Source organism: Octopus bimaculoides, chromosome 10 (genome assembly GCF_046866305.1).
Source record: "Octopus bimaculoides isolate indiv1 chromosome 10, ASM4686630v1, whole genome shotgun sequence".
In the NCBI taxonomy this organism is placed as follows: Eukaryota; Metazoa; Mollusca; class Cephalopoda; order Octopoda; family Octopodidae; genus Octopus; species Octopus bimaculoides.
The window spans coordinates 85,567,064-85,593,730 of record NC_142937.1 but is presented as its reverse complement, the minus strand read 5'-3'; the positions used below and the strand labels follow the sequence as shown (position 1 = coordinate 85,593,730).

The 26,667-nt window shown below is 38.0% G+C and overlaps 1 protein-coding gene and 1 long non-coding RNA gene across 3 annotated transcripts in view; both read left to right on the top strand.

Moving 5' to 3' along the window:
* Positions 1-26,453, top strand: part of LOC106871337 (snake venom 5'-nucleotidase) — a 59,102-nt gene extending 32,649 nt beyond the window's left edge. Inside the window, exons 4-10 of one of the 2 annotated variants that reach the window (XR_016243473.1) lie at positions 1,576-1,773; positions 3,649-3,777; positions 8,393-8,512; positions 8,925-9,074; positions 21,304-21,507; positions 23,422-24,578; positions 24,853-26,453. Coding sequence is in view for 1 of the 2 variants with exons in the window: in XM_014917738.3 (XP_014773224.1) it covers positions 1,576-1,773; positions 3,649-3,777; positions 8,393-8,512; positions 8,925-9,074; positions 21,304-21,507; positions 23,422-23,624 (1,004 nt within the window). In the remaining variant the exon portion in view is untranslated. Of the gene's footprint in view, positions 1-1,575; positions 1,774-3,648; positions 3,778-8,392; positions 8,513-8,924; positions 9,075-21,303; positions 21,508-23,421 lie in introns of both variants that reach the window. The other variant, XM_014917738.3, reaches the window with a different exon arrangement.
* LOC149133798 (uncharacterized) lies at positions 10,721-16,515 on the top strand. Its single transcript, XR_016243474.1, has 2 exons — positions 10,721-14,050; positions 16,178-16,515. It is a non-coding gene; the product is annotated as an uncharacterized LOC149133798 (long non-coding RNA).
* Positions 26,454-26,667: the final 214 nt, after the last annotated feature.

Here is a 26,667-nt window from a genome sequence, read left to right as displayed (position 1 = left end):
CCGCGGGGCCCTCCTACTCCACCAGGTATCGGTTTGTTTCCTCACCGGCTATTGCACCACCCAAAATTTTGGGTCCAGTAAGACTTGCACAGCACCTCACAGACCCTTTCCATTCTACTGACATGACCCAGAGTCAAGACAACACAAGTTATCGAATACCAATATTGGTTGCAGGATCAGGAATGTGGGAGCGCCATGATATCAGGCCCAAGTAATAAATATCCAAAATATTCAATGCCATTCCTTACATATTTGGTTTTATGTCAATGTGACCGACTCCAAGAGACATGCTTTATCAAAAATTAAGGGGTGCCTCACTGCCAGTGGTCTTTCAGCACGCCAGACACCAAACCAGAATTCCTGAGGGCCCGCGCTACTCCTAGATAGTCGTTGAACCTATACTAGGTTCAACCGTCCTTTTGATAGGTCTTGATTTTAGTCCTGCTGGGTTTCTAGCAACCCACCTCGCCAGGCAAAGCATAGTTGGGATGCTGGCTTAGACTCCAACGATCCGATCAAGCAACAGGTTGCACAATTCCATGTCACCAGTAACATCCATGAATGACCTCACAAATGACCTCACACACACACAATACACACACACGCACACAACACACAACACACACACACACACACCTGTCAGAGTTGTTGCTTAAATTAGAGTATTGGTCGCTTATCTGAGACAAAGCAGATGTTATACATATACAGATTATAGATCACATAATTCAACATACTATAATACCAAACTCAAGCCAATGCCGTGTTCGTTTCTTAGTCTATCCTACTGAAACGTAGAGGCGCAATGGCCCGGTGGTTAGGGCAGCGGACTCACGGTTGTAGGATCGTGGTTTCGATTCCCAGACCGGGCGTTGTATGCGTTTACTGAGTGAAAGCACCTAAAGTTCGACAAGGCTCCGGCAGGGGATGGTGGCGAACCCTGTTGTACTCTTTCACCACAACTTTCTCTCACTCTTTCTTCCTGTTTCTGTTGTACCTGTATTTCAAAGGGCCAGCCTTGTCACTCTGTGTCACGCTGAATCTCCCCGAGAACTACGTTAAAGGTACACGTGTCTGTGGAGTGCTCAGCCACTTGCACGTTTAGAAAGGAGATCTCTTAGATAAATGTAAAATCGAAAATCAGAGAAGTGACGAGGGTCTGATTTGCAACAATTAATCCAGGCGAAAGTACAGTAGTTAATATAAGCTTGATGTTTGAGGGACAGACATTTTACTGAGGAAAAGAAAGAGAGAGTTTCAGATACTGCAGGTGAAATTAATCCGGAACACGGAACATTCTCGTCTCTTCTTTGATAAAAGGCTTGTGTCCGAAACGTCTGTTTATTTACCTTTTTTCAGAGTAACTTTATTTATTGCACTTATTTTAATTACTACACTTCCTATTGGATAAATGTTGTCCAAGACACATTATGTCATGGTTGGAATGTCTGTGATCAAATGTCTCCTCGATTTGGTTGGTACAAGGAGACTTGTAAGCATAAGCAAATGGCACAAAACAACAGTAAAGCATGACGTGATAGCTACGTAGTCTTTCATGTTTTCTTTACATCTGTTTAGGCGATCCACCATCAATTGAGAAACCTGAAGGGAGCTACCCAGAAGTTATTACACAGAAGGACGGTGAAAAAGCCCTGGTTGTCCAAGAATTCGCTTTCGGAAAATATCTAGGATACTTAAGAGTTGAATTTGATTCGAAAGGTCGAGTTAAATCTTGGAGTGGAAATCCAATACTGTTGAATAATAGCGTAGAACAAGGTAAGTTTTTCTTATGGTACATATCTGAGAATTTACTCCACCCTAATCATATAAGGAAACAAGAAACTGAGGTACATTCAATAATTACCTATTGTTCTCCTATTTTGTACATAACCAGGGGAAATATTTGATACACAATTAATTAAAAGGTTTACAAATACAAACAAACAAACAAAAAAAAGAATATTTTTCTCTACATAAATAGTGATCAGTTTTATGATATCGGGTCCCCGTCGACCAGGACTAATCATATGTCTCCACTGCAAGTGTAAACTTGAGGGAGGTTTTCTATTTTGGTAGACTACCCGTTTCCTAAGCATTCAGGTCTCCCCGTATCAAATTCATCGCTATGCAGGACCGATGAAGTTTATATATATATATATATATATATATATATATATATATATATATATATATATATATATATATATTCATGCACACATAAATTCATTCATAATTACATACACAGAGAGATGGAGAGACACATATGTTCCCTTAATTGCAAATGTAAAACACAAGCTGTATTCTATCAAACGACTGCTCACTCTAGCTTCCAGAGTTTATCCTATGCTAAGTTCTATAATGGTATGCGTGATGGCCCCTTCAAATACCTAAGATTAATACCATTGTTTTATTTAGCTACCCCTATATGAAGAGTATCATTAAACGAGTTCAATACCGGGAGCCTAAATTCAGTTGTAAATGTCGAGACCTAGGATCCTGTCCACTTGACTAACAATGTATAATTAAATCTGTCATATACGAGGCCGAAGTTACTGTAGCGCTAGGTGATAATACAACAGATAAGAAGACAGACAGACAGAAAGATAAATAGATAGATAGATAGATAGATAGATAGATAGATAGATAGATAGATAGACACACACACACAAACACACATATATATATATATATGTATATGTATAAATATATGTTGGACCAGTGAACTCAACACGTTATTTTCATTCTCTATTTATTTCCTCTTATTCCTTTCTGCCGAAGAGCGTAGGCTCAAAACGTAAAAGACTTTTCTATTTTTCCCGAGCGTCAAGCTAATACACTTGCTTGTTGTTCCTACAGTTGTCTTCGTCTTTGTTTTTCTATAAATTTGAACTATATATATATATATACATACACACATATACACACACACACATATTCATATATAAATATACGTGCATACACATACAAATGTATGTATATATAAATTTATATACATACACATATGTACTTATGTAAGTATATATGTACGTACGTACGTAAGTACGTACGTATGTATGTATGTATGTATGTATGTATGTATAAGGAACAACGCAGTAGCTTCCCTTTGAAACGTCTTATTTTAAAGAGACAAACAACTAAGTTGAAATTTAACATTTTTATTAAAGATTTTTCATATTTCCTGATTAGTACTTTATTGAAAAGAATAATGAATCTCTTATATTTTTGGCCGTGTAACGTACTGCATGTTATATTTTTCATGTGTTTTGATGATATAAAACAAGGAATATTTAGTTTCGATGGAATGACACGGATACCGGCTCATTTTGGGATCAAATTGTAAAGAAAAGCAGAAAAAACAACAGTGAATGGAAACTGGAAATAATGTAAATAAAATGGCAGGAAAAAAGAAAAAAGAACGATACAGAGAAAAAGAGATAAAGAAAAAAAGAAAGAGAGAGAGAGAGAGAGAGAGAGAGAGAGAGAGAGAGAGAGAGAGAGAGAGAGAGAGAGGGAGAGAGAGATTGGAAAAGTGTCGAAACGTCAAACTGATGAATTTATAAAAGTTATTGTCACAAACCAAACATAAAGGACTAATAAGACAATTTCGACAATGATTAAACTTCAATATATTTGTACGTATTTCTTCTTCAGATCCAGACATCCTTTCGAAGATGGAACCATTTATGAATTCAATAGAGCCGTCGATGAAAACTGTTATCGGTCAAAGTAGCGTGCTTCTCCTTGGCAGTAACTTGTGTCGTAAGGAGGAATGTAATTTAGGTAAGTCTGCCTTTGTTTTCATTACTACTGTTGTTTGTCCTTCACAGGCACAGTCCATGAGGTGATACTCTTTTCTATTCTAGGCACAAGGCCCGAAATTTTGGAGGAGGGAGCCAGTCGATTAGATCGACCCCAGTACGCAACTTGCACTTAATTTATCGACCCCAAAAAGATGAAAGACGAAGTCGATCTCGGTGAAATTTGAGCTCAGAACATAAAGACAGACGAAATACCGCTAAGCATTTCGACCGGCGTGCTAACGTTTCTTATTTCTTTATTGCCCACAAGGGGCTAAACATAGAGGGAACAAATAAGGACAGACGAAAGGGTTAAGTCGATTACATCGACCCCAGTGCGTAACTGGTACTTAATTTATCGACCCCGAAAGGATAAAACGCAAAGTCGACCTCGGCGGAATTTGAACTCAGAACGTAATGGCAGACGAAATACCGCTAAGCATTTCGCCCGGCGTGCTAACCATTCTGCCAGCTCGCCACCTTAGTCCATGCAGTGATATTAACATTGAGTGGTGGTTATACTGTCGTATTCGTCAATACTTGCAGTGTCGGTTTCGCTATCTGACGGTGCTGAGTTTGTGAACTACATTGATGGACTTTTCAGTTATAATCTGTTATTTTTCAGAACCGGTTTTTGTACTGGCTTCGTTTATCTTGCAATGCTGGGCTCACTACCTAACAACGCTAGGTTTGTTACCTCGCAATACTGGAGGTCGTTATTTTGTAACGCTGGGTTGGTTAGCCTACACTGCTGGGTTCATTGTCTCGCAGCTTGTTACTATGCAATGCTAGGTTTGTTACCTTGTAGTGCTGCTTTCATTATCTCAGGATACCTGTGAGCTTCTTAGCTTGCATTCTGGTCTCAATCCACTGACTGGAAATGCTGTCTTTTGACACACTGAAAATCTATTCGGTGGACTATATTTCTATTATCTGCTTAACGCCAGTGGAACCGGAAATAGCATTAGTTACCACTTTTAAGACATTAACACATAATGTTCAAGCAAAAGAAACAGACACAGAGGCATGGCCTGTGTTTATGAACTTTGTTATCGGGTGGGTCCGGAATCTATTTCTCTACGCAGCAAATTGAGTGAGTGTCTACAAGATACATAACCTCGGTTTGACCCATGCCCTGTGAGTGAGATTGGAAAAACGGAACCAAAGAAATTTGTCGGATAGACTGTATCTGTTTATGGCAAGCAGACTTAATAAAGTCGCCTCGTTTAACCCCACAATCACAACTAGCACAACTAGCACCTGACCGCCTGTAGCAGAGTCCACTCTGTTGCCAACATTTGAACCCGAGTCGAAAGCCTTGCAAAACGGTGGCGAACCCTGCTGTACTCTTTCACCACAACTTTCTCTCACTCTTACTTCCTGTTTCTGATGTGCCTGTAATTCAAAGGGCCAGCCTTGTCACACTGTGTAACGCTGAATATCCCCGAGGACTACGTTAAGGGTACACGTGCCTGTGGAGTGCTCAGCCACTTGCACGTTAATTTTACAAGCAGGCTGTTCCGTTGATCGGACCAACTGGAACCCTCGACGTCGTAAGCGACGGAGTGCCAACAACAACAGTTATGGCGAAGGGGTTTGAATATCCAAAACTTGAGTCGGCTGTCCGAAAGCTTCTAAACTTGGCCACCAGTCTTCATTTATTCAAGGAAAGCAACTTAAGTCAAAATAACGTTGCTGTACTTCACACTGTGTTTATTCTTTTGGCCACTGGAATGAATTGTTCTCCACTGAACTAGTTCCATGCCTGTTCTAACTACTTACTCATCTAACCGCATTATTCACTTATTCCACCCCCAGAAACTTAACTGGCGAGAATTCCCACCCTACCCATATTTTACGAACGAATCACCTATCTAAATAGAGCCATATAAATATAGATTGTGAGAGTGTCAAAACAAACTTTTTCTCTTGAATAAATTTAATGAAAATAAAATAAATTTCTAAATTTGCTGTTTTAGAACTTGTTGATAATTCAAGCAGAAAGTTGTTAAACTGGTTTCTAGAATATATTTTATGATAATGTACAGTTCCTTTGACACTTGTTTTTCGGCGGTCATGATAGATTTTTAATCCACTACACCGAACAAACTGAATATTTGAAGACCCGGTAGATAAATCTCTGTACGCTCGTTTTACCTGCTAGGTATGACATCTAAATATGCCTCAACGATTTCTTATCGTTAAAAATAGACCATTTCATGATGTAGTCTAGGTTTACTAATCATTTCATAGCGAAATTTTCATGATAGGAACAGTTTTGGTTAATATAGGTCGGCTCGAATGGGTATGACGAAGGGAGGAGATAATCAGCAACAACACCAGCAACAAAAGGTCGTTTGATGTCGGCATCAGAATTTTTTTTTTCGAATTGGCTTTACTCATTAATATATTACACTAGCATACCCGTGTCATCAAAAATGCCGACATTTTTTATTAATGATAGAAAATGGCGCATCACCAGAACGGGGAAACCATTGGTACATGTCAGCAATCTAGTAAATATATGTATACACACAAAATTGAAGCACTTGAAGAATCAGATACGGTTGTAACGTCTCGGTTGAAAATATCCTCCACATAATGCATGAGTGCGTTAACCATTAATATTATAGGTCATTGTGATTCAGAAGTTGATTGACTTTTTCCGGACTACAACGATCCGTTGGGCCAGCCTCTAGCTCTCGCTTTCGCTACATTGAAATACTCAAGTTCAAATACTTGAGTCCATGCGTAAGGCGGTGATCCATCACAGTAGCTTTTCCCGCGGGAAGAAACGAATTCAACATCTGCAAGTCAGCGAGTCACTTACCAATTTCCTTGTACCGATTGACATGCTATATGCGATACTTATTTATGGTTAGGTGAACTCAGCCTTCGCAATAAGCTATGCAGCTCGTCTATGAACACACGCAATACTAGCAATAGGATATGAATTATTGGTATCTTGGCTGAATTCTCAGTAAGCCTAATTAGTTGGCAAACAGTGTTATGGGTGCTATAATGCAAAAGAATTCTTTTATCATTTGTCGTTGCATTTCGTCGGGTCAACAGTCAGCGTTCAGATTCAATTTTACTTTCATTCAACCTTCTTATAAAATTAAAAGAATATATATATATTAAACTCAAACCCACTTTACTCGTCCTGTAACGTTGGTGAGATTTATTACCCATAGATGAATACCTCTTATCATTGAAAGTTAAGCAATTATCTCTGTTTATTTCACTACAGTATGGGTAATAAATGGGTAGATAGTCATCCACTTTGATATTATCTTTATTTTATGTATAATTGTTCTAAACCCATATTATAAACATGTTATACGTGTGCTGATGTGCATGTGACGCCCGCGTGAAAGTATGTGTGTGTGTGTGTGTGTGTGTGTGTGTGTGTGTGTGTGTGTGCGTGTTTATATGTGTGTACATATATACATAAATACATACATAGACACACACACACATATGTATATATATATATATATATATGTATAAATGACTTTCCCACACATCTAAGCAACAACGTTTCCATCACTCGCTTTTCCAAATGTCCTGAAAAGGGGATATAACCCCGAAATATGGAAACACAATGTAAAATTGCAATCTTTTTTTAAATTTAATTTTATTTTTATAGTTTACTTTGTACCTTCTCGCACTGTCCCGGCCTTACACAACAAACGTTTGTAAAAAAGTAAATCACATAATACGTCACCAAATGTACTCCATTTTAATGTGTGTGTGTGTGTGTGTGTGCATCTATATACATCCCCATTTAAACATGGATGTTCTGTTCGAATAAACTATACAGCAGAAAATATCATGATTAAAACTCATTGGCTTTTCGTGCAAAAGGCACTCTTGTTTATATTGCTAGCGGGAAATATATACTTGCTACCTCCACCACCGAGACCAGCAGACTACGTGATTTCAACCTTCCTGGGTCTTGTCAATGACGGACGCTTGATCGTTAGAGGTAGCAGTGACTCATCTACCTGCTAGCAATATATAGAATAACAGTGCCGGAAAAGGCGCTGTTGTTGCAATTGGCGATAGAGGCCGAATCAATACCGAGAGGTAATATTTATGCCCCATTTTCTTTGTATTAATACTGTCGCTAATATATATATATTTCTAGCAAGCTCACTGGTTAATTGCGACCCTAGCGCCTGTTTTCGCACTGTTGTTCTACATATCCCTAACGGGAAGATGAGTCGCTGCTATCTCTAACGTTTAGGCGTATCCGTCACTGTAGCTGTGTCTTTTCAGGTGATTGCAAGACGTATCTCGTTAAAATAATGTCTGTTCTGCAAGTTTTCTTCTCGGTATGTGTATATAAAAGCATCAAATTAAGGGATACAGCTTCGCTGTGTGTATGTGTGTGTGTGTGCGTGCGTGCGTGTGTGTGTGCATGTGTGTGTGTGTGTACATGCACACACACACATATATATATATACATGCATATACGGATATGTATGCATATATATTCCTATAATGCAAATGTATATGCACATATGTGTATGCATATATGTGTGTGTTTTGCATATATATAATGTTAATCATTGCATAGTGTTCTTTTCTTCTAGGAAACCTTGTGGCCGATTCCATGGTATTTTCGTACATAGACTTCTCTGGGGATGATGCATGGAGTTCAAATGCCATTTCGTTAGTAAATGGCGGTGCTGTCAGAACAGCTATTGAACCAGGTAATAGAAATATACTTATCAACCACGGACTCTTCTATTTTTAATTGTTTGAAATCCTCTTGTAAGGAAAGGGGTGGTTTTTAAAAAGTCTTGTCATTGAAATGTAGATTAAAAAAAAAAAAAAAGCAAATTTACATTTTGAACTTGAGAAATGTCTTGCATATTTTTTCTGAATCGCTTATAGATTGTATTTGTAAAGTGCAAGATAGCTGGTTGATATCTTTTTCTGAAAACACCAGCTTAGCGAGATTGTTACTTAGGCATTTACTCACAAAACGAAATGCACCAATTATTATAGGTAGAAACGCGAATTGATAATCAAATGTGCAATGTATGTTGTGTTGATATGCACACATTTTGTTTCATCTTCCTTTATAGATTGTTAATGTTTTGTCTGTTTCATTTACCGCAGGAAATATTACTTACGCACACATAGCCGAGGTTTTACCGTTTGAAAATGTTATTGACATCGTCGAAGCATCAGGAAAATTGCTCTTAGAAATACTTGAACACTCTGTGAAAGACTATAAACCAACAAATGGGAAATTCCTGCAGGTGTCAGGTCGGTATAAATCCTATAGTAAATTTTGGCTCAGTCTCTGAAATTATTATTATTATTATTATTAATATTATTTTTTTAAATGAAATGTGGTCCGTTGCCTTCTGCTGAACCGGGGTCATCCCTTGACTCTAGGGTCACAGCAGGTCCTCATCTCATGGAGAGTACACGGCGTAAAATGTGTGTGGAACCTAGCAACACTATTTTCTGAAGTTCTCCCACGTTAACACTGCAAGGGAGTTTGTTGAGCTGCTTATCAAGGCCCTTTTTAATTAGCCCTAACGCTCCAATCACCACTGGTGCTGTGCTGCTTTTCATTCCCCACATCTTGATCACTTTTATTTCGAGGTCTTTGTACTTAAATAACTTCTCAACTTCTTTAATGGACATATTTCTCTCTCGAGAATCAGTCCTTCCATTTCTGCTTTTAGTCCAGAGCTTTTGAGCCATTGTCGGCCTTTACTTAGACCCACACCTCTGTCAAGTCTTGCATGGTATTGGCCATGGAATGAATTTTCTCTTCATTTCTCCTTTAGTATATTTCGTAGTTCTGTTTTCATGTTGTTTTTGTCACTTTGACTACTTCTGCTGTGTTGTCATCTGAGATCAGTGTTTCAGTCTTGTTTGTATTTTGTCGCCTCGTTGTGTATAGAGAAAAGCGTTTTCTTCTTTCCTGTTGCTTTGCTACACGTAATAGCCGTCCACCAAATATCTTTCTAGTTCAACTGGTGGTATTTTATAGCAGTTCTCTATCGGTGTAAAGTCACGACCTCCTTCTGATCCGATCAGATATATCCTGTACGTTTCTGCTTTATAGGTGGGCGATGATTTCGGTACGCTAATAGTTTGCTGGTTTTCCTATCTAGGTTTCTTAATTCACTAATTTTCCAGTTTATTATGCTGAAGCTGTAATTTATGACTGGTATGGCTAGCGTGTTTATCTCTGTTATCTTATCTTTAGCATTAATTTCAGCGTTTAATATTAGTCTAGCTCTTCTGCAATTTTCTCTCCAAATTGTCGCTTTCATTTCTGTGTGCTATAGTTGCATTTTAGTTATTTCCTCTGTTAGAAGATAGCTTTATTGGCGACTGCGGTCTAATTCTCTAATTTCTGTATCTATGTCGAGTACAGTGTTTTCAGTTCTGATTAATTTGCCTCTTCTCGATGTAGCTTTGGCACATTCGCTTGTCCAACCCCATGCTCAGCCTGATGTCCTTGCTGAAACCATGGACTATTTTTTATGTTTTTCTGTCCAGTGACATTTTTAGTGAAAATTTTAAAGTCATCCATGCATAGAAGATGATTTACAGTTTGTCCATAGCATCTGTAACGCATGGTGGTTTCAGTTAACAATGACAGTGTAGCAAAACGGCGGTGCTCCAGTATGGCCACAGGGTTGAACTGAAGCTAAAAAAAGAAATATTTTATATATATATATATATAATATTTCTTTTTTTAGCTTCAGTATATATATATATATAAATATATACTGTTATATATATATATATTGTTATATATACATATATATACTGTCATATACATATTGTTATATATTGCTATATATATATATATATATATATATATATATATATACATTTTTCTTCCAATCCTCCTCCATGCTACCCGTTGATACTTGCATTTATTGTCATCAAGTTCTAAGTTTATTCCAGTAAAATAGGGCGTCTTCCCTCTCCCCATGACTAACGTCGCACATTTATTTAAAGCACCAAATTCCATTCAAGTATCAAGTAGCACCCTTTTACTGTTTTTTTTTTAAACAAATGAATTGGTCTCTTCCAATAGCTTTGTTTGGAAAGTGAGCGTATGTTGACTTTTTTAAAGTGGAATCAATAAGGATATTAGCTAAAAAAAAATAACATACATAAAAGCAGCGAAATGGCAGAAAAGTGAGCATGCCGGACAAAAAGCTTAGCGGTATTTTGTTCGTCTTTACATTCTAAGTTCAAATTCCTCCGAGGTTGACTTTATCGTTCATCCCTTCGGGTCGATAAAATAAACACCTGTTGAAAACTGGGGTCGAGGAAATCAACTAGGTCCCTACCTCGAATGTCTGACCGTGTGCCTATAGCAGAAAAGATTCTTCTTCGTCTTCTTGTCATTATTTCTACTACTACTGCTATTTATTTCGTCCGTCTTCACGTTCTGAGTGCAAATTCCGTTGAGGTCGACTTTGCCTTTCATCCTTTCGGGGTCGATAAATTAAGTACCAGTTACGCACTGGGGTCGATGTAATCGACTATCCCCCTCACCCAAAATTTCAGGCCTTGTACCTTTAATAGAAAGGACTACTACTACTACTACTGCTGCTGCTGCTGCTGCTACTACTACTACTACTACTACTACTACTACTACTACTACTACTGCTGCTGCTGCTGCTGCTGCTGCTGCTGGTGCTACTACTACTACTACTACTACTACTACTACTACTACTGCGGCGGTGGCAGTGAGCTGGGAGAATCGTCAGCATGCCGGGCAAAATGCTTAGCGGTATATCGTCAATCTTTACGTTCTGAGTTCAAATTCCGCCGAGGTCAACTTTGCCTTTTATTCCTTTCGGGGCCGATAAAATAAGTACCAGTTAGACCCTGGGATCGGTGTAATCATTATCATTATTATTATTATTATTATTATTATTATTATTATTATTATTATTATCATTAAGCAGCGAGCTGGCAGAATCGTTAGCACGCCGGCGAAATGCTTAGCGGCATTTCGTCCGTCTTTATGTTCTGAGCTCAAATTCCGCCGAGGTCGATTTTGCCTTTCGTCCTTTCCGAGTCGATTAAATAAGTACCAGTTACGCACTGGGGTCGATGTAATCGACTTAATACCTTCCCCCAAATTTCAAATCATGTGCTTACAGTAGAAAGGATTATTGTTATTAAAGCAGCGAACTGGCGGAACCGTTAGCCCTCTGGACAAAATGCTTAGCGGTATTTCGCCTATCGCTACGTTTTGAGTTCAAATTCCGCCGAGGTCAACTTTGCCTTTCATCTTTTCGGGATCAATAAACAAAGTACCAGTTGAGTACTGGGGTAGATGTAATCAACCAGCCACCTCCTTCAAATTTCAGGCCTTGTGCCTTTAGTGGAAATGACTATTATTATTATTATTATTATTATTATTATTATTATTATTATTATTATTATTATTATCATTATTATTATTATTCAGTAGTTTTATTTTTATAGCGTGCTTTCACTTCACTACCGAGCGCAGCTCTGTGTGCCTTGGGTATGTGCTGTGGTTTGCTGTGATGTTCTTATGGTTACTGTATTGAAAGTTTTACGTAGGATGTGTGCAGTGCCCAGTAGTGCAATTTTCTCTATGTTATATATATTTGTAAGTCCTGGTGTTTTTGTTATGTATTTGTCTGAATATTTTTTTATTTTGAATAGAAGCCTGTCATGTGTGTGTGTGTGTGTGTGTGTGTGTGTGTGTGTGTGTGTTTGTGTTTGTCCCCCCCACCTCTGCTTGGCAACCGGTGTTTGTTTATATTTCCGCCGGTTATTGTACATAGTATATGGTGTGCAACTTGAGTGGTCCTAATGAATGGCAGCTGTGTAAAGTGTGGGCGATAAGAGGTTTTGATAGTGCAGTATCCGCTATTTTTTTTTATAGAGGAACGTGTGTTACGTTATTGCATGTCGACCATGTAGATACATTTTGAGTTCAGTTGCAGTCGCGGTCTACTCTGTCCTTTATCTTTCCAGGGTCGATAAAATAAAGTCTTAACTGGTCGGCAAAGGCAACTACTTATCTGGCGTCAGTGTAATCGATTAACTCTCGTCCCTCAAAATTACTGTCTTTGTGCCTAAGTTGTGAATTGGATTGGGTGAATGGTAAGATGAATGAATGGTACGATGGATAAATGGTAAAAGCATCGGACAAAATGACTTATGGGGGTTAGTTCCAGTTCTTTATGTTCAAATAACGTCATGATCAACTTTGTTTTTCATCTCTTCAGTTAGGTTGCTAATTCTCGAGAATTCAAAATTATTGAAAATTTTTTAAAATGGCGTATTAATATAGTTTTCCAATCTGAATCTCGGGAGATATTTTTCTATAACTTTTAAAAAATAGTTATAGAAGTTTGAAATTTGATAATTTTTAACCCAGTCAGAAAACAGGATCTGGAAGCTGTCATTTTGTGTGTGACGTGTTTTAATTTGAAACTAGATAAATCAAATTCTGCTTTACACATAACATATAATGCTTCATGACATTTTTTACCTTTTGGAATTTTCTGAAAATGTCTGTGAATTTGTATTCTACACACGGAAATTCATACGATTATGCAAAAACAACAACAAAAAAACTGGGTGGCGGGCGTGATTTAAGGCCTATTTGGCTGTTATTTTTAGCACATCTCTCAACCAGAGAACAAACAGCAGACGGGCAGAAGCAGCAGAACACAACGTAGAGTATATTTGTCAACACGTGCTATCTCGCAAACAAAAGAGTTCTCATGTTTGGCTTGTAACTATGGAAACAGACATGAATGTGTCTGTGGCTTACGATTGGTTAAAATTACCCAAAATTTTCAAAGTTTAAAAGATAATAACTTTTTATCTATTGATTCATTGCGAAAATGAATTTCAAAGCAGTGAGTAGCATATAAAACCATATCATTACACCGAATATGAAATCAATTCGAACAGGAATTGAAAAGATTGAAAATTGGCAGCCAAACTGAAAAGATCCAAAGACAAGTTTTCAGATCAATTAAATCGATTGCACCCCCACCTTCTCATCAATTTTTGACCTTGTACTTAATTTAAAAACAATTTTCATAATTATTTTGTTGACGACGACAATAATAAATGCTCATGATTTCATCATTTCAGAAAGATACTTCTTGTAAGACCATTCGGGCAACACATCTCGGTTGAGCCCAGTCTCTCCAAGGATTTGAACTCAACACGTCAGTTTTACACTATCACCGTTGTTTACAGTGGTGAGCTACTCTTGTTGTTGTTGTTGCTGTAGTCGTTGTCCTTGTCGCTATCCTCGTTGTTGTTTAATGTTACTTATGGTAGCATGCAGTGGATCTTACTGTTGCTGTCCGACGTTGCTTAGACTGCTGTGTTGTTGCTACTATTGACGCTGTTGTTGTTTAACCCTAGGCCACTGTTGATCAACAGCATCCCAAATGCAACCATCCCATCCTTTTTTGCAGCTACAGTGGGTACAAATATACATTAACCTTTGTGAGAGGACATTTTTCTCCGAGCTCCAGCAAACTGTGCGACCACACCTAGACTCCATATGTTTGGAGTGGGGGTCATTCGCTGGTTAGCCGCTCCCGTCAGTATCCCATCAACCTGTTGAGTTGTTTTGCATAACATGTTGACCACGGGCACATCGTAATTAAATTCTATAGTAGTAGTAGTAGTAGTAGTAGTAGTAGTAGTAGTAGTAGAGTTGCTCCTGTTGCGATTGTTGTGATACAATCAGTACCATGTCTTTTCTCTTAAGAGACTTAACGTCAATATAAATGAATGAAAAGCCTCTGTGTGATATAAGGGAATTCAGCGCCAGTCAACTGAATAAAGACTGCCTGTGGAATGCAAAGAAACAAAGCCGTTGACGCTGTTTTCAGCCAGAAATGGTGTCCGGTAACGGTAAATCTCGGGTACTGTGTCAAAGTAACACTATGCTCTAATGAATGTGTGTGTGTGCATATATATGTATGAATATATTTATATTCTTATATATACATATACACATTCATGTGTATGTATGTGTCTGTGTGTGTGTGTGTGTGTATGTAGGAAAAATACTGAGAAAAGCTTGAAAATGCGGCAAATTCTTACACATACACACATCACACCACACACACATGTATATATCTTTTGTGTAGTTAAAACAAATTTAACTTTTTAACATAAAGGGAAAATAGTTTTATTCTGTGTATTTATTTGTATGAAAATAAAAATGTAAAAAATATGTTTTCACAGAATAAATATTTTCGTATAATAGTTTAATTGAAAATATATTGGCGTACGTATTTATATGGTGAGTTTGGCATACATATAACACATATGACAAGGAGAGAAGGGAAAAAAAGGATCACATGTTACTTCAAGTCTTTTGTGTAGAAAAAGGTTTCAGTGTATATATTTTTGTGTGTTGCGGCTAAAAGAGGTTTTGTAATAGAAGAAAGAAGTTATATTTAACTGACCAGGCTCCGATTTACGCCGATATTCAACTTTTTAAAAATTTGGGGTAATTAGTCTGACAGAAACTATGTGGAGGCCCATCAGGGAGGTCGTTTTTGTCCTAGTTTAATTCTTTCGATAGCAACCTGACTGAAACCGACTCTGGCTCTGTAGTACAAATGTCTTGTTTTCATGAGTTTTTAATTAAAATCTTCCATCAAACCTTAGTCACAATTTATGTTCCTAACACCAGCTTAATGATAAATAAGTTATTTTACTAAATTCTTTGTTATATTTACAATTAATTCAAAGAAACAAAGCATCTCAAAATAAATACGGTAACAAAAGGGTTAATACCATTTCATAGCCATTAAGTGCCTTTCGTAGACTCTTTTCTGTTGCAAGCATTCGGGTCTGGTATTCGATGTGAAGATAAGTTTCTCTTCCTCCACCAATCTCAGATGCCTTTTAAAATGTTATGGGCGCTGCTCTTCCTTCCTTGAATAAGCTATAAAAAGATACCCTGAAGATTATGGTATTCACTTCGCCATGAAAATGATTGTATTAGTCTTTGATGATTCTTTCTTTAAAAAGACACTGGTTGTGGAGAAGCGAAAACTGAGTAGATCTCAAACTAATACATACCAGCTGATGTTGGTTAATTCTAATTCAGTTCTGGTTGTTCAGGCCTACGAACAAAGGTATTCCAAATACGATCATTCTGTCTTTCCACTTGAAACATTTTGGACTGCATTATCCTACAGTACCCTTTCTTTTTTAAGACAGTGGGATGTAATTTGAAGGATGTTTGGTCCTGTTTCTAGCAAGTGAGTCGACCACGTAGAGACTCAGTCAAGTTCTACGATTGATTTATTCATTAATACTCCTTCCTAGAAATTTGTGAAATCATTTTTTTCTTTCAGTGTGACCAGTAAAAGAATGGTGGACTTTTTGGGTCGTTAAAAAGGAAATCGTTTAAAACTACGAAGTGAGAACGATGGATGAACTCAGGCTCGCATTCACAAACCGATGCCATAAATACGTATAAGGCTGCGCATGAGAACTGAATTTTTTTCTTTATACAAACAATTTCTGACCATCGATAAAACAGAAACAAAATAACATCAACAACAAAAACAATCAACAAACAATAATCATATCTTTGCAGAAATATGATATAACGTCCAAAGTTATGTGAGAATAGGATATCATAGAACGTTTTATAAATGTTGATAATTAAAACTTGTTATCTTATAAAGACTGAATATTGTATTTCCTTATCAAGAAGCGTTTATTCTTCCCCTCCCATCACACAGGATATATCTTGTTGCTTTGTCAGAGGAGAAAAGTTGCCACTCAAGACATTTCGAGTGTCTCCGTGATTGGTGAAAGAGAGGGAAGGAGTTGATGAGGAGGGAGGAGTTAATTAGAATGAGGGAGTCAGTGGAAGGGAGGGAAAGAATTGATGAGAGACAGAGAGAGGGTTGATAAGAGGGAGGGAGTTGGTGAGAGGAAGGGAGTTGGTGAGAGGAAGGGAGTTGGTGAGAGGAAGGGAGTTGGTGAGAGGAAGGGAGGCAGTTTACCTCAAACTGAAGTGCTAATACAATAAAATGGCTTCCGCTAAAATCTCTCAACGTCCAGGTTGTTGTATTGAACAAGACGATGGATTAAGCCCTTCTGATTGGTTTCCACATAGCATCTGTCTACCAAATTCCACTCACAAATATTTGGTTAACACGAAGCCCCGGTACAAGACAATTGCCCAAGGTACTACATTGTGAAATCGAACTCTAAGTCACAGAGTTACGAAGTGAACTTCTTAAGCACACAGCCATGCCTTTATCTAGTGGATCTTGAGCAAACGCGTTCTCATTCTGCAAAAAATGTATAAATGTTTCACTTGGATGGCTTATCATTATTCAACAGCAACAAGTACATCACCAACATCATCGTCTTCAGCAACAATATTATCATCATCAGCATCACCAATAACAGCATCATCAACAACAACCACAACAACAATTCGTTGGCTGGTTTATTTTCTTATCTTGTTGTTGTGGTAATTTGGTATTAAGAGGAACTATTGTTACTGCTTATGATTTTCTTTTAATATTCCTTTCGAAATATCTGTATTTCGTTCTCCTTTGCAGAATCATTTGCGCGTCAGACAAAATATCCGCGATCTTTTGTTACGGCCTTCTATGTGTTCAAATTGTTGCGCCAAAGTCAACTTTTTTTTTCCGACAGCTTCTTCTCTCATCAATAAAAACGTGACATTGGGCCAATTTTAGGAATCAACATTCGTTTCTACATCTGTTAATATTTGGCTCTGCCTGTGGCTAAGACCGGGTGAGAACAGGTGAGCTGTCAGCATAACGATATCGCCGCCTGGTTGTTGTCATCGTTGCAGTTGCTACTGCTGCTTCTGTTGTTGCTGCTGCTGCTGCTGCTGCTGCTGCTGTTGTTACCATTGTTACAACTGTTGCTGCTGTTGTTGCTGTGCTATAACCCCAGTCCATCTTTAGCTGAGCCAATCTATGATCAAAGAGATATACTTTCCCTGGCTATCTCCACTCTTCCTCAAGTATCACATAGATAGGAGTACATAATCTAGTGAGACCATAATCTTTCAAGACTTTAGAAGTAAAACTTAAGGGACATTTGGCTTACTAGTTCTAGCAGATCGAATGATCAAGTAGAAGATCCCTCACAGTTTCAATCCCTGGTGAACCGCTTCACCTCACTTACATTCTTATATGTTACTGAGGAAGGGTTTGAATACCGAAACTTCTAGTTTTGCTTTTTTCCCCTAAAAATATAGAGTAGTCCTTTGCGTTATATGTCGCTGAGTGGTTAAGATGCCTTGTGATTTCGGATTCATTCTTATTACGTTACACCTTGGGCAGGTGTCTTCTACTATAACTCCGGCCCGACAAATGTCTTGAATTTGGTTGATAGAAACTGTGAGAAAGAAAGCTCGTCACATATACATACATACATACATACATACATACATACATACATACATACATAATTATATATATGTGTGCAGGTTTGTGCGTGTGCGTGTTTGTCATGCCTTAGCCTGGCAACCAGTGTTGGTTTGCTTACGTCCCCGTAACCTAGCGGTTAGGCAAAAGGAACGGATAGAATAAGTAGCAGACTTTAAAAGATAAGTCCTGGCGTCGATTTATTTGACTAAACCCTTCCAGGTGGTGCCCCAGTATGAGCGCAATCCAATGACTGAAGCAAGAACAAGGTAAAAGATAGCCTCTTCTCTATTTGTATTTTCTTCATCTGAGCTAAGTACGAGTAGTGTAAGCGATCAGTTTATAGCGAGTCGAAGCAGCAACTGAGTTTCGAATCTCAGTTGAAGTTATTTCCTTCATTTCTTAAATCTTTTGTACCTTAGCAAAGACATGAACGCAACAATATCAGGGCAACGTTGTATATTTTGGCGAGTTTGTTTGGAGATGAAATATTTCTTGGTCAAGTTTTGTAGACGTACGCTTTTAACAATTAGGAGAAAAAAGGGCAAGATTTTGCATAGAGATGGCCCTCTATTTAAAATATCAGGGTTCGTACATTTACACCGCCATTGAATTGTACCTAAGCGCAAGAAATGCCCACTTCGACCATAAGTTGTAAACAGGTAAGCACAACGCTGGGATAAATTTTCACTGAAACTTGCAGCAACACTGCAAACATGTCATTTGTTTAGTTAGCCTACGCTATTGATTTATACTCCTTTCAGTGTAACGTGTAATTTTATGTTCAACGTTTCGTCCGAGCATGACTTACACTGTTGAGTTTAAATCATGAGTATAACTTACAGTGCTGAGTCGAACATCACCCATAAGTATAACTCGTACTACTGAGTTCAACAGCTCCTATGAGTATAACTTACAGTGTTGATGAGCCAACAAAGTAGACTGAATATGGTCACTTGACCTTCTCGAAATAGTAGCCAAATCTCCGTCAAATCATACCTCACCATCTGAAATAGAAAAGGGTACTCTGGATAATGTATCCCTTTCTTGATGCAAAACTAATGGGATAGTCACGGCTGGATTATCTTTTGATCATAGGTCTTCTCGATCGAGGCTGACTTGAGACCAAACATCAATACCATGTTAAATGATTCCACCTGGGAGTTCTGTAATTTGGCAGCGAGCTCGATAGTTTATTGTCAGAGAAACATTTTACTGAAGACTTTCTTATCACTAATATCTGAATATCTTACACCACAAACATCACACGCTACCAACACACTTCACATCACTGACACTGTCATACGCAACACTACCACAAACCACCAACACTACAACAGGCACCAAAACACGCCTCCACACTACCGACATATAATACACGCCACAAGCACTACCATATACGCCACCAACACTACTACTCAACACCAACATTAACAATTCTCTTCCAACACTAGAATACAACATCAATATTACGATACATACAGCCAAGACTACAGCACATGCCTCCAACATTACTGTATTATATAACAACATCATTACAACCACGCATTAAACCACGATGAATCTCAAGCAACATTCCAATACCTTTACTTTATCTTAACACCTGACTGTTGCGATATCTTGTTGCATATTTGAATGGCATTCAACACTTGGAAATGGTATTTTTTTTTCGCGTTCAAACCTTTTACCTTTGCTCTTCTCATAAACAAAGCTAGAGATTCGTGCTTTATCGTGATAGATTCCAGCTTTAACCTTTCATGCACTTGATGCATGTACATTTGTGTGTCTTTGTGCATATGTGCACGTGTGTTGGTATATATGCGTGTTCGTGTGTAAATGTTCTCTGTGTGTGTCTATGTTTCTCGCCCGCTCTGCAGCTACCAGGTAAAGTAACCATCTGTTTTGTACCGTAACCTATGTTCATCGGCGTTATAGGAAACTAGGAATACGAATAAGTCGAATAAGATATCCATGTAGTGGTGAATGTCTGTGTGCTCCTACGATGATGGTACCGGAAGGACTGTGTGTAAAATACGAAGCAACTATTACAAGCATTAATAGCATGTCGGGAGAAAGAGGGTTAGAGAAAGAGAAGGAGATAGGGAGAGTATATGTGTTTGTGTATGTGTCTGAAGGGCAAAACCCATGAATTTTTGTTGGATTTGGATATTTGTAGTGGGACTGAATACAGGAATCATGTAATTCCGAATATATTACCTAACAGGACAATTCCTATAGCAGGGAAGATCTTTAGATAACGAGTGGTGGTGGCAAAGGATGTGAGAAGTAATCGGGAGAGGAGAGACACTTGGAGGAGATGTTTTGTAATGGTAATCAGTGAGCTGTGCCCACAACATAGTACTTTATTATAGTTAGGCAGGCCGCGTTGTTTGAGAGCCTGTACATAAGGATCGAACGTTTTACGTAAACAATGTGAATTAACTTTCAGAAGTTGTTCTTAATTTCTTCTCCCCTTAACAATTGCCATGAGGTTTTTGCTTTGCTTCTCTAGCTTTTGTATCTGAAGTCATCCCCAAAAATGTCGGAAAACAACCATTGATAGAAAAGGGTCTCAATCAACCGCTTGATATGTTAAAGAGTAACTTTAAGGAGATTTTTGGCTGCTACTTCTTGCAGGACTACGCAGAGGTTTCGACACGGACCCTCTTGTAACTAGTTGCGTTCATAAGATGATAGAGTGATGGTCAGAGAAATAGATACTTCATATGCCCCAACCATTGCTGCACTGTATTTGGCTTAAAGACAGATAGCTGCTTTGATTACAACGTATCTAACTCAATATAGCAGCAGCAGCAGCAGCAGCAGTAGTAGTAGTAGTAGTAGTAGTAGTAGTAGTAGTAGTAGTAGTAGTAGTAGTAGTAGTAGTAGTAGTAGTAGTACACTGTAATTTTATTGAGCCGGCGGTTAAGTTGATTAAACAACTGCAATAAATAGCTACAAAAGATACATTTATTTATATTTATTTAGAATATTCCTAACTGTTATTGGGGGAAAGTAATTCACTTCATCTTTGTTTTTGCTCTTATTGTTTTTAACAGGAATAAAAGTAATCTATGATTTATCCAAACCTAACGGTCAGCGTATTGTCAGCGTGAAAGTTAGGTGTACCAAATGCCTTGTTCCAGCCTACGAGAATCTGCAGCTGAAGAAAATTTATAAAATTAGCCTCAACGATTTCTTAATTAATGGAGGAGACGGCTATTCAATGATAAAGAACAACATTAAAAACCGATTGATAACGGGTGAGTATGTGTTAACAGGTTTTGAATGCTTACATCAATATAAAATGATTGAACAAAAGAGGGCGGTATTTAGTTACGGTCCATGTGCGCCGGGTTCAAATTCGCCCGTAAGTTTCTTACTCCCAAACTACAGCCAATCCTTTCTGTCGTTTGTGAAAAGGTTCTCTACCGACTTTGCAGATTCTCCTGTCTCCCATTTCTCACGTGGACAAATTCCCTGTATTTGCTACTCACTTGCCTTCCAACTCCTCACTAAATAAATATGATCCGAAACTATCATCAATAGTTTGAGTGGCTGTGTGGTAAGTAGCTTGCTTACCAACCACGTGGTTCCGGGCTCAGTCCCACTGCGTGGCACCTTGGGCAAGTGTCTTCTACTATAGCCTCGGGCCAACCAAAGCCTTGTGAATGGATTTGGTAGACGGAAACTAAAAGAAGCCTGTCGTATATATGTATGTGTGTGTGTGTGTGTATGTTTGCGTGTCTGTATTTGTCCCCCCCCCCCAACATCGCTTGACAACCAATGCTGGTGTCAAAAGAGACCGATAGAATAAGTACTAGGCTTACAAATAATAAGTCCTGCGGTCGATTTGCTCGACTAAAGGCGGTGCTCCAGCATGGCCACAGTCAAATGACTGAAACAAGAGTAAGATATACACGTCTAATATAGAAGTAATCTGGTACCTTGAAACCAACAAGGACACTGGCCCGGACACTATATCTCCCGTTACTTGAGATACGGCGTTTTGAAGAAGGAAGGGCTGGAAATACTGGGGATGGTAATACGATGGTAAAACAGGGGATGGTAAAACGATGGTAAAACCGGGGATGGTAATACGATGTAAAAGACGACGGAAGGAACGAGTAAGTAGATAGTACCTAAGCAGAATAAACCGAGACCAACCAATTTTGAGGAGTTGATGCTGTAGTGTTATAGATATAAAACAGGCTTATGATCGCAAGCTTAAACACACGGCAAGGTATCTTTACAGAGTTTATAGAATGAGTCAGAGAGAACTCCTTTAGTACACATTGCCATGGTACGATCTAGGAGGAGGCACAGATCCCAAAGACGAGAGACTGAAGGAATCCATAAGGCCGCCAGTTTTACTATGTGATTCATATGTGTGTGTGTGTGTGTGTGTGTGTGTGTGTGTGTGGCTGGTGTACAGATCGTAGCAACTGATTTATACTGATTTTATTGACCCTCAGTAACAGTAAAAGAAAAGCCGGTCTTGGTTGGATTTGATATTTGGAACGTAAAGCTGGTGTGTTTTTAACTGGAGCATTTTATGCGGTTCGTAATCAGTTTCGTCAATTTCAATCAAGAAAAGAAATAATTTATTCTCAAACGCAGGATAATGCTAATATAATAGCACGAACAGGATAAAGTATCCATATATTGCAGTAAAATTTGTCAGCAGCCAGCTATGAGACCCTGTGATTATGCTCACGGCTGGCCGTTGACAAATTTTTCTGCAATATACGGATAGTTTATCCTGTTCATGCAATTATATTAGCATTATCCTGCGTTTGAGAATAAATTATTTCCTTATCTGTATCTTTCTATACATCTCAACGCCTCTAAAGCAAACTTTGTTTGTTTATCTTCATCGTAATAAAAGAAAGTTTCTGATTTTGGCAGTAGGATTACAAATTTGAGAATAAATGGTTGACAAAATGTGTATTAGATCGTCCGACAGTAATTAGGAGGCACTTTATTTCCTTTTAATCCACGCAAGACTGAATAGTAAAAGAAGTTATCTAAACATGGCAGGTCATTTTGCCCGACGCTTTACAGTTTCTGCCAATCCTCCAATAGTCTCTGTCTATTTTGAATAAACATAAAATTCTTCTAATGACATCAGTCTTCGATGTCAAATATAATTGTATTTCATTCAATTTGTTCTTCAGGTATGGACGAGAACGAAATGCTAATTCATTACTTGAAGCACTGTTCACCGGTGTTCAACGGTATTGAAGGTCGTATAACCATGAAAAACGAAACCATAGTTGATGACAACGGAGCAACCACAAATCGAAAACTCAACATAAAAATTTGGATGATGATCATTATATCTGTTGCCTTAACAATGTTACATGAATCTCTAAATTAATACTCAATAGTTTTGTTATTGTTGTTGTTATTATTTGTTAATGTATGTCGTTATAATTGATTGTTTATTACTTTAATGTCGTTATTCTCAGTAATTGTTATTACTTCTGTTGTTGTTGTTGTTGTTGTTGTTATTGTTGTTTGATCTTCTGGTCAGCTCTGAATAAGTAAGCCCATATTCAGACGAATGCTAACCATTATCATTACGCCTAATTTTTTTTATAATGGTGAACATTGAACTATATTACCCAGTATGAACCATTTTAAGACAGAACAAGACGATACAACCCCTAGGTCAGTGTTTCTCAACCTATTTTCCCTCCGGCCGCACTATAACTTTCCAGAAAAATGTCTGCCCCACCGGTGGCTGGAAAACAACTTTATTTTCAATATTTCATAATTATATACTTTCCTTCAAGAAATATCCACACTAAAGAATTAGAATAGCTCTATACTGTAGCAAACAGACATCATACAGTATGCTTTACCGGAGGGATTAGTTTGGTTAAGCTGAGTATAGGTGTTGTACGCTTGCTATGACAAAAAATTTTCACAATTCTATGCTCCCCCACCACCACCACCAACAAAGGAAAACATTTAGATCCTACACTCTACCGCAATTTTCCCAGGACCTACAAGTAAGGTGTATGCCCCACGTTGGGAATCATTGCTCTAGGTGGTCATTCAATTAACTATAAATAACAGTAAAATTGCTACACCCTACCGTCTTTGAATACATTGATATAGTTCGGTGTTCACCACTCTTGAAAAGAAGACGTAGTAATCACTAAAAATATTGTTGTTGGTGTTATTCAATAACACGTTTTCTTCATTTTTGCATACATTTTCCGCACAATTAACCTTTATTTCCAGTTAAATATTTTATGTGCAACACGTGCATATGCGCACGTGCGTTTATCTACGTGGGCGCGTGTGTATGCATATAAACATTTATGTTTATATATATATATATATATATATATATATATATATATATATATATGTTAATTCTCTAAATGAAGTATTAACAGTAACTGCACGATAAAGTGTAGTATATTGCCACTTAAGTGTGGCTGACCCCTAGGGGTGGATGTTACTGTTGCTTTTAGCCCCAGGAGATGTCCTCCTGGGGCTAAAAGCAACAGTAACATCCACCCCTAGGGGTCAGCCACACTTAAGTGGCAATATACTACACTTTATCGTGCAGTTACTGTTAATACTTCATTTAGAGAATTAACATTGCTTGTTTTCACCTTTTCAATATCAGTGAAGAATGTCACTGGAAAAGAAGATATAAGATTTGCCAGGTTTTTCTCTCTCACCAAGGTCATCAGCTGTCGAACGCCGACGAAGGGAAATAACCCTGAAATCCGGATACGTTCGTGCTGCTGGTCGTGGTGAGAGGGATAACTCCCTTGGCAAACAGGACACAGTCGTGTGTCGATAAGCCAGCTGGAGGAGATGTCCTCCTGGGGCTAAAAGCAACAGTAACATCCACCCCTAGGGGTCAGCCACACTTAAGTGGCAATATACTACACTTTATATATATATATATATATATATATATATTACATATGTAATTATAAACGTATAATTATAGTTAAGGGCTATATATGCATATATGTGGGATGCGTGTGTGTGAGTATGTGTGTATATATATGTGTGTGAGTATATATATATGTATATATCTATATATATGTATGTATGTATATACACGCACGCATGAGCGTGAGTACGGGGGGATATACACATCACGCGTGTGGTGGGGGGGGGCCCAAGCAGGCTAGCATCTTGACCGGCCAGTGGCTATCCAACCGTAGCTAAGCGTAGGCAGTTTAAAACAATAGTTGCCCAATTGGAAGGAGGAAGTTAACGGTAGTAATCAACCCTCCCCCATTAGCAGCAGAATGGTAGAGCCGTTGGAAGAGGCAACAGGATACCTTACACTGCTAAGTTTGAAAGTTTGGCATATTAGTGTTGTTGTTGTTGTTGTTGTTGTCACCATCATCGTCACCTTCACTGTTATTGCTACTAGAACATTAATAACTTGTATAAAATGAACTTCTACATAGAACCTTCCAATATATACAGAAATGACACACACACACCCAACAAAACTTCCTTTCTAAAAAACACTTATAGCTTTCTAGATACGGCTAATAGAGCTGACACCACAAACAACGTATGTGGTGGAATGTTTGCTTATAATAACTTGTATATGCACACATGAGAGTAAGGGGACATCCGAGTAAGGCTGTGCACACGAACCCACACATATAGATGTGCATTGGAGTGCCTATAGCGACCTATCTATAATGTTTGTGGGCTTTTTGGGTGCCTTGTATTTTTAAGGGTTTTTTGACATATATCTTTTTTATATTTTTGCATGTCCCACATGCTATACCTTCATTTATGTATTCTTTATTATTACTATTATTATTTTTTTCCTGTTGTACCCTTATTTGTATTTTTATTTTTATTTTTATTTATATTTTGATTTCAATTTTAATTTTTTTTTTTTTATTTCTATCTTATTTTTGCTGTTGTTTTTCTTCTGGTCTCTACCACACCTCTGTTTTTACCTCTTGCTCTACATTTGTATGTAACCCTTTGTGAATCTCTGAAGAGGCCTAGAGATTCGGGCATGTAACCCCATTTCAAAATGTCATCCGATAATCACTCCGGAAAGGAATATTCGGATAGAATGGGGCCTGCCAAAACTAGGCCGAAACAGCTGTAAGATTAAACTTCTGTTCATCCTCTAATTCCTTATGTACTTTGTACTTCTATATGTAAACCATGTTGGCAAAATAACATAGTCTGCCATGGACACCTGTGCTTTGGTTCTTTCTTTCTTTTTCTTTTCTTCCTTTTTTGTCACTTTTGCTATGAATTAAATTAATGAATTCAACGGGATACACCGTCTGCAAGTAGTTGGGTTCAGCATATTATCCTCCATTTTCTAATTCTTACACAAATTTTGGGTAAAACCTCCACTTTTACCCGCTCCCATTGATTGCACCTAGTATAGCACTAGTGTAGCA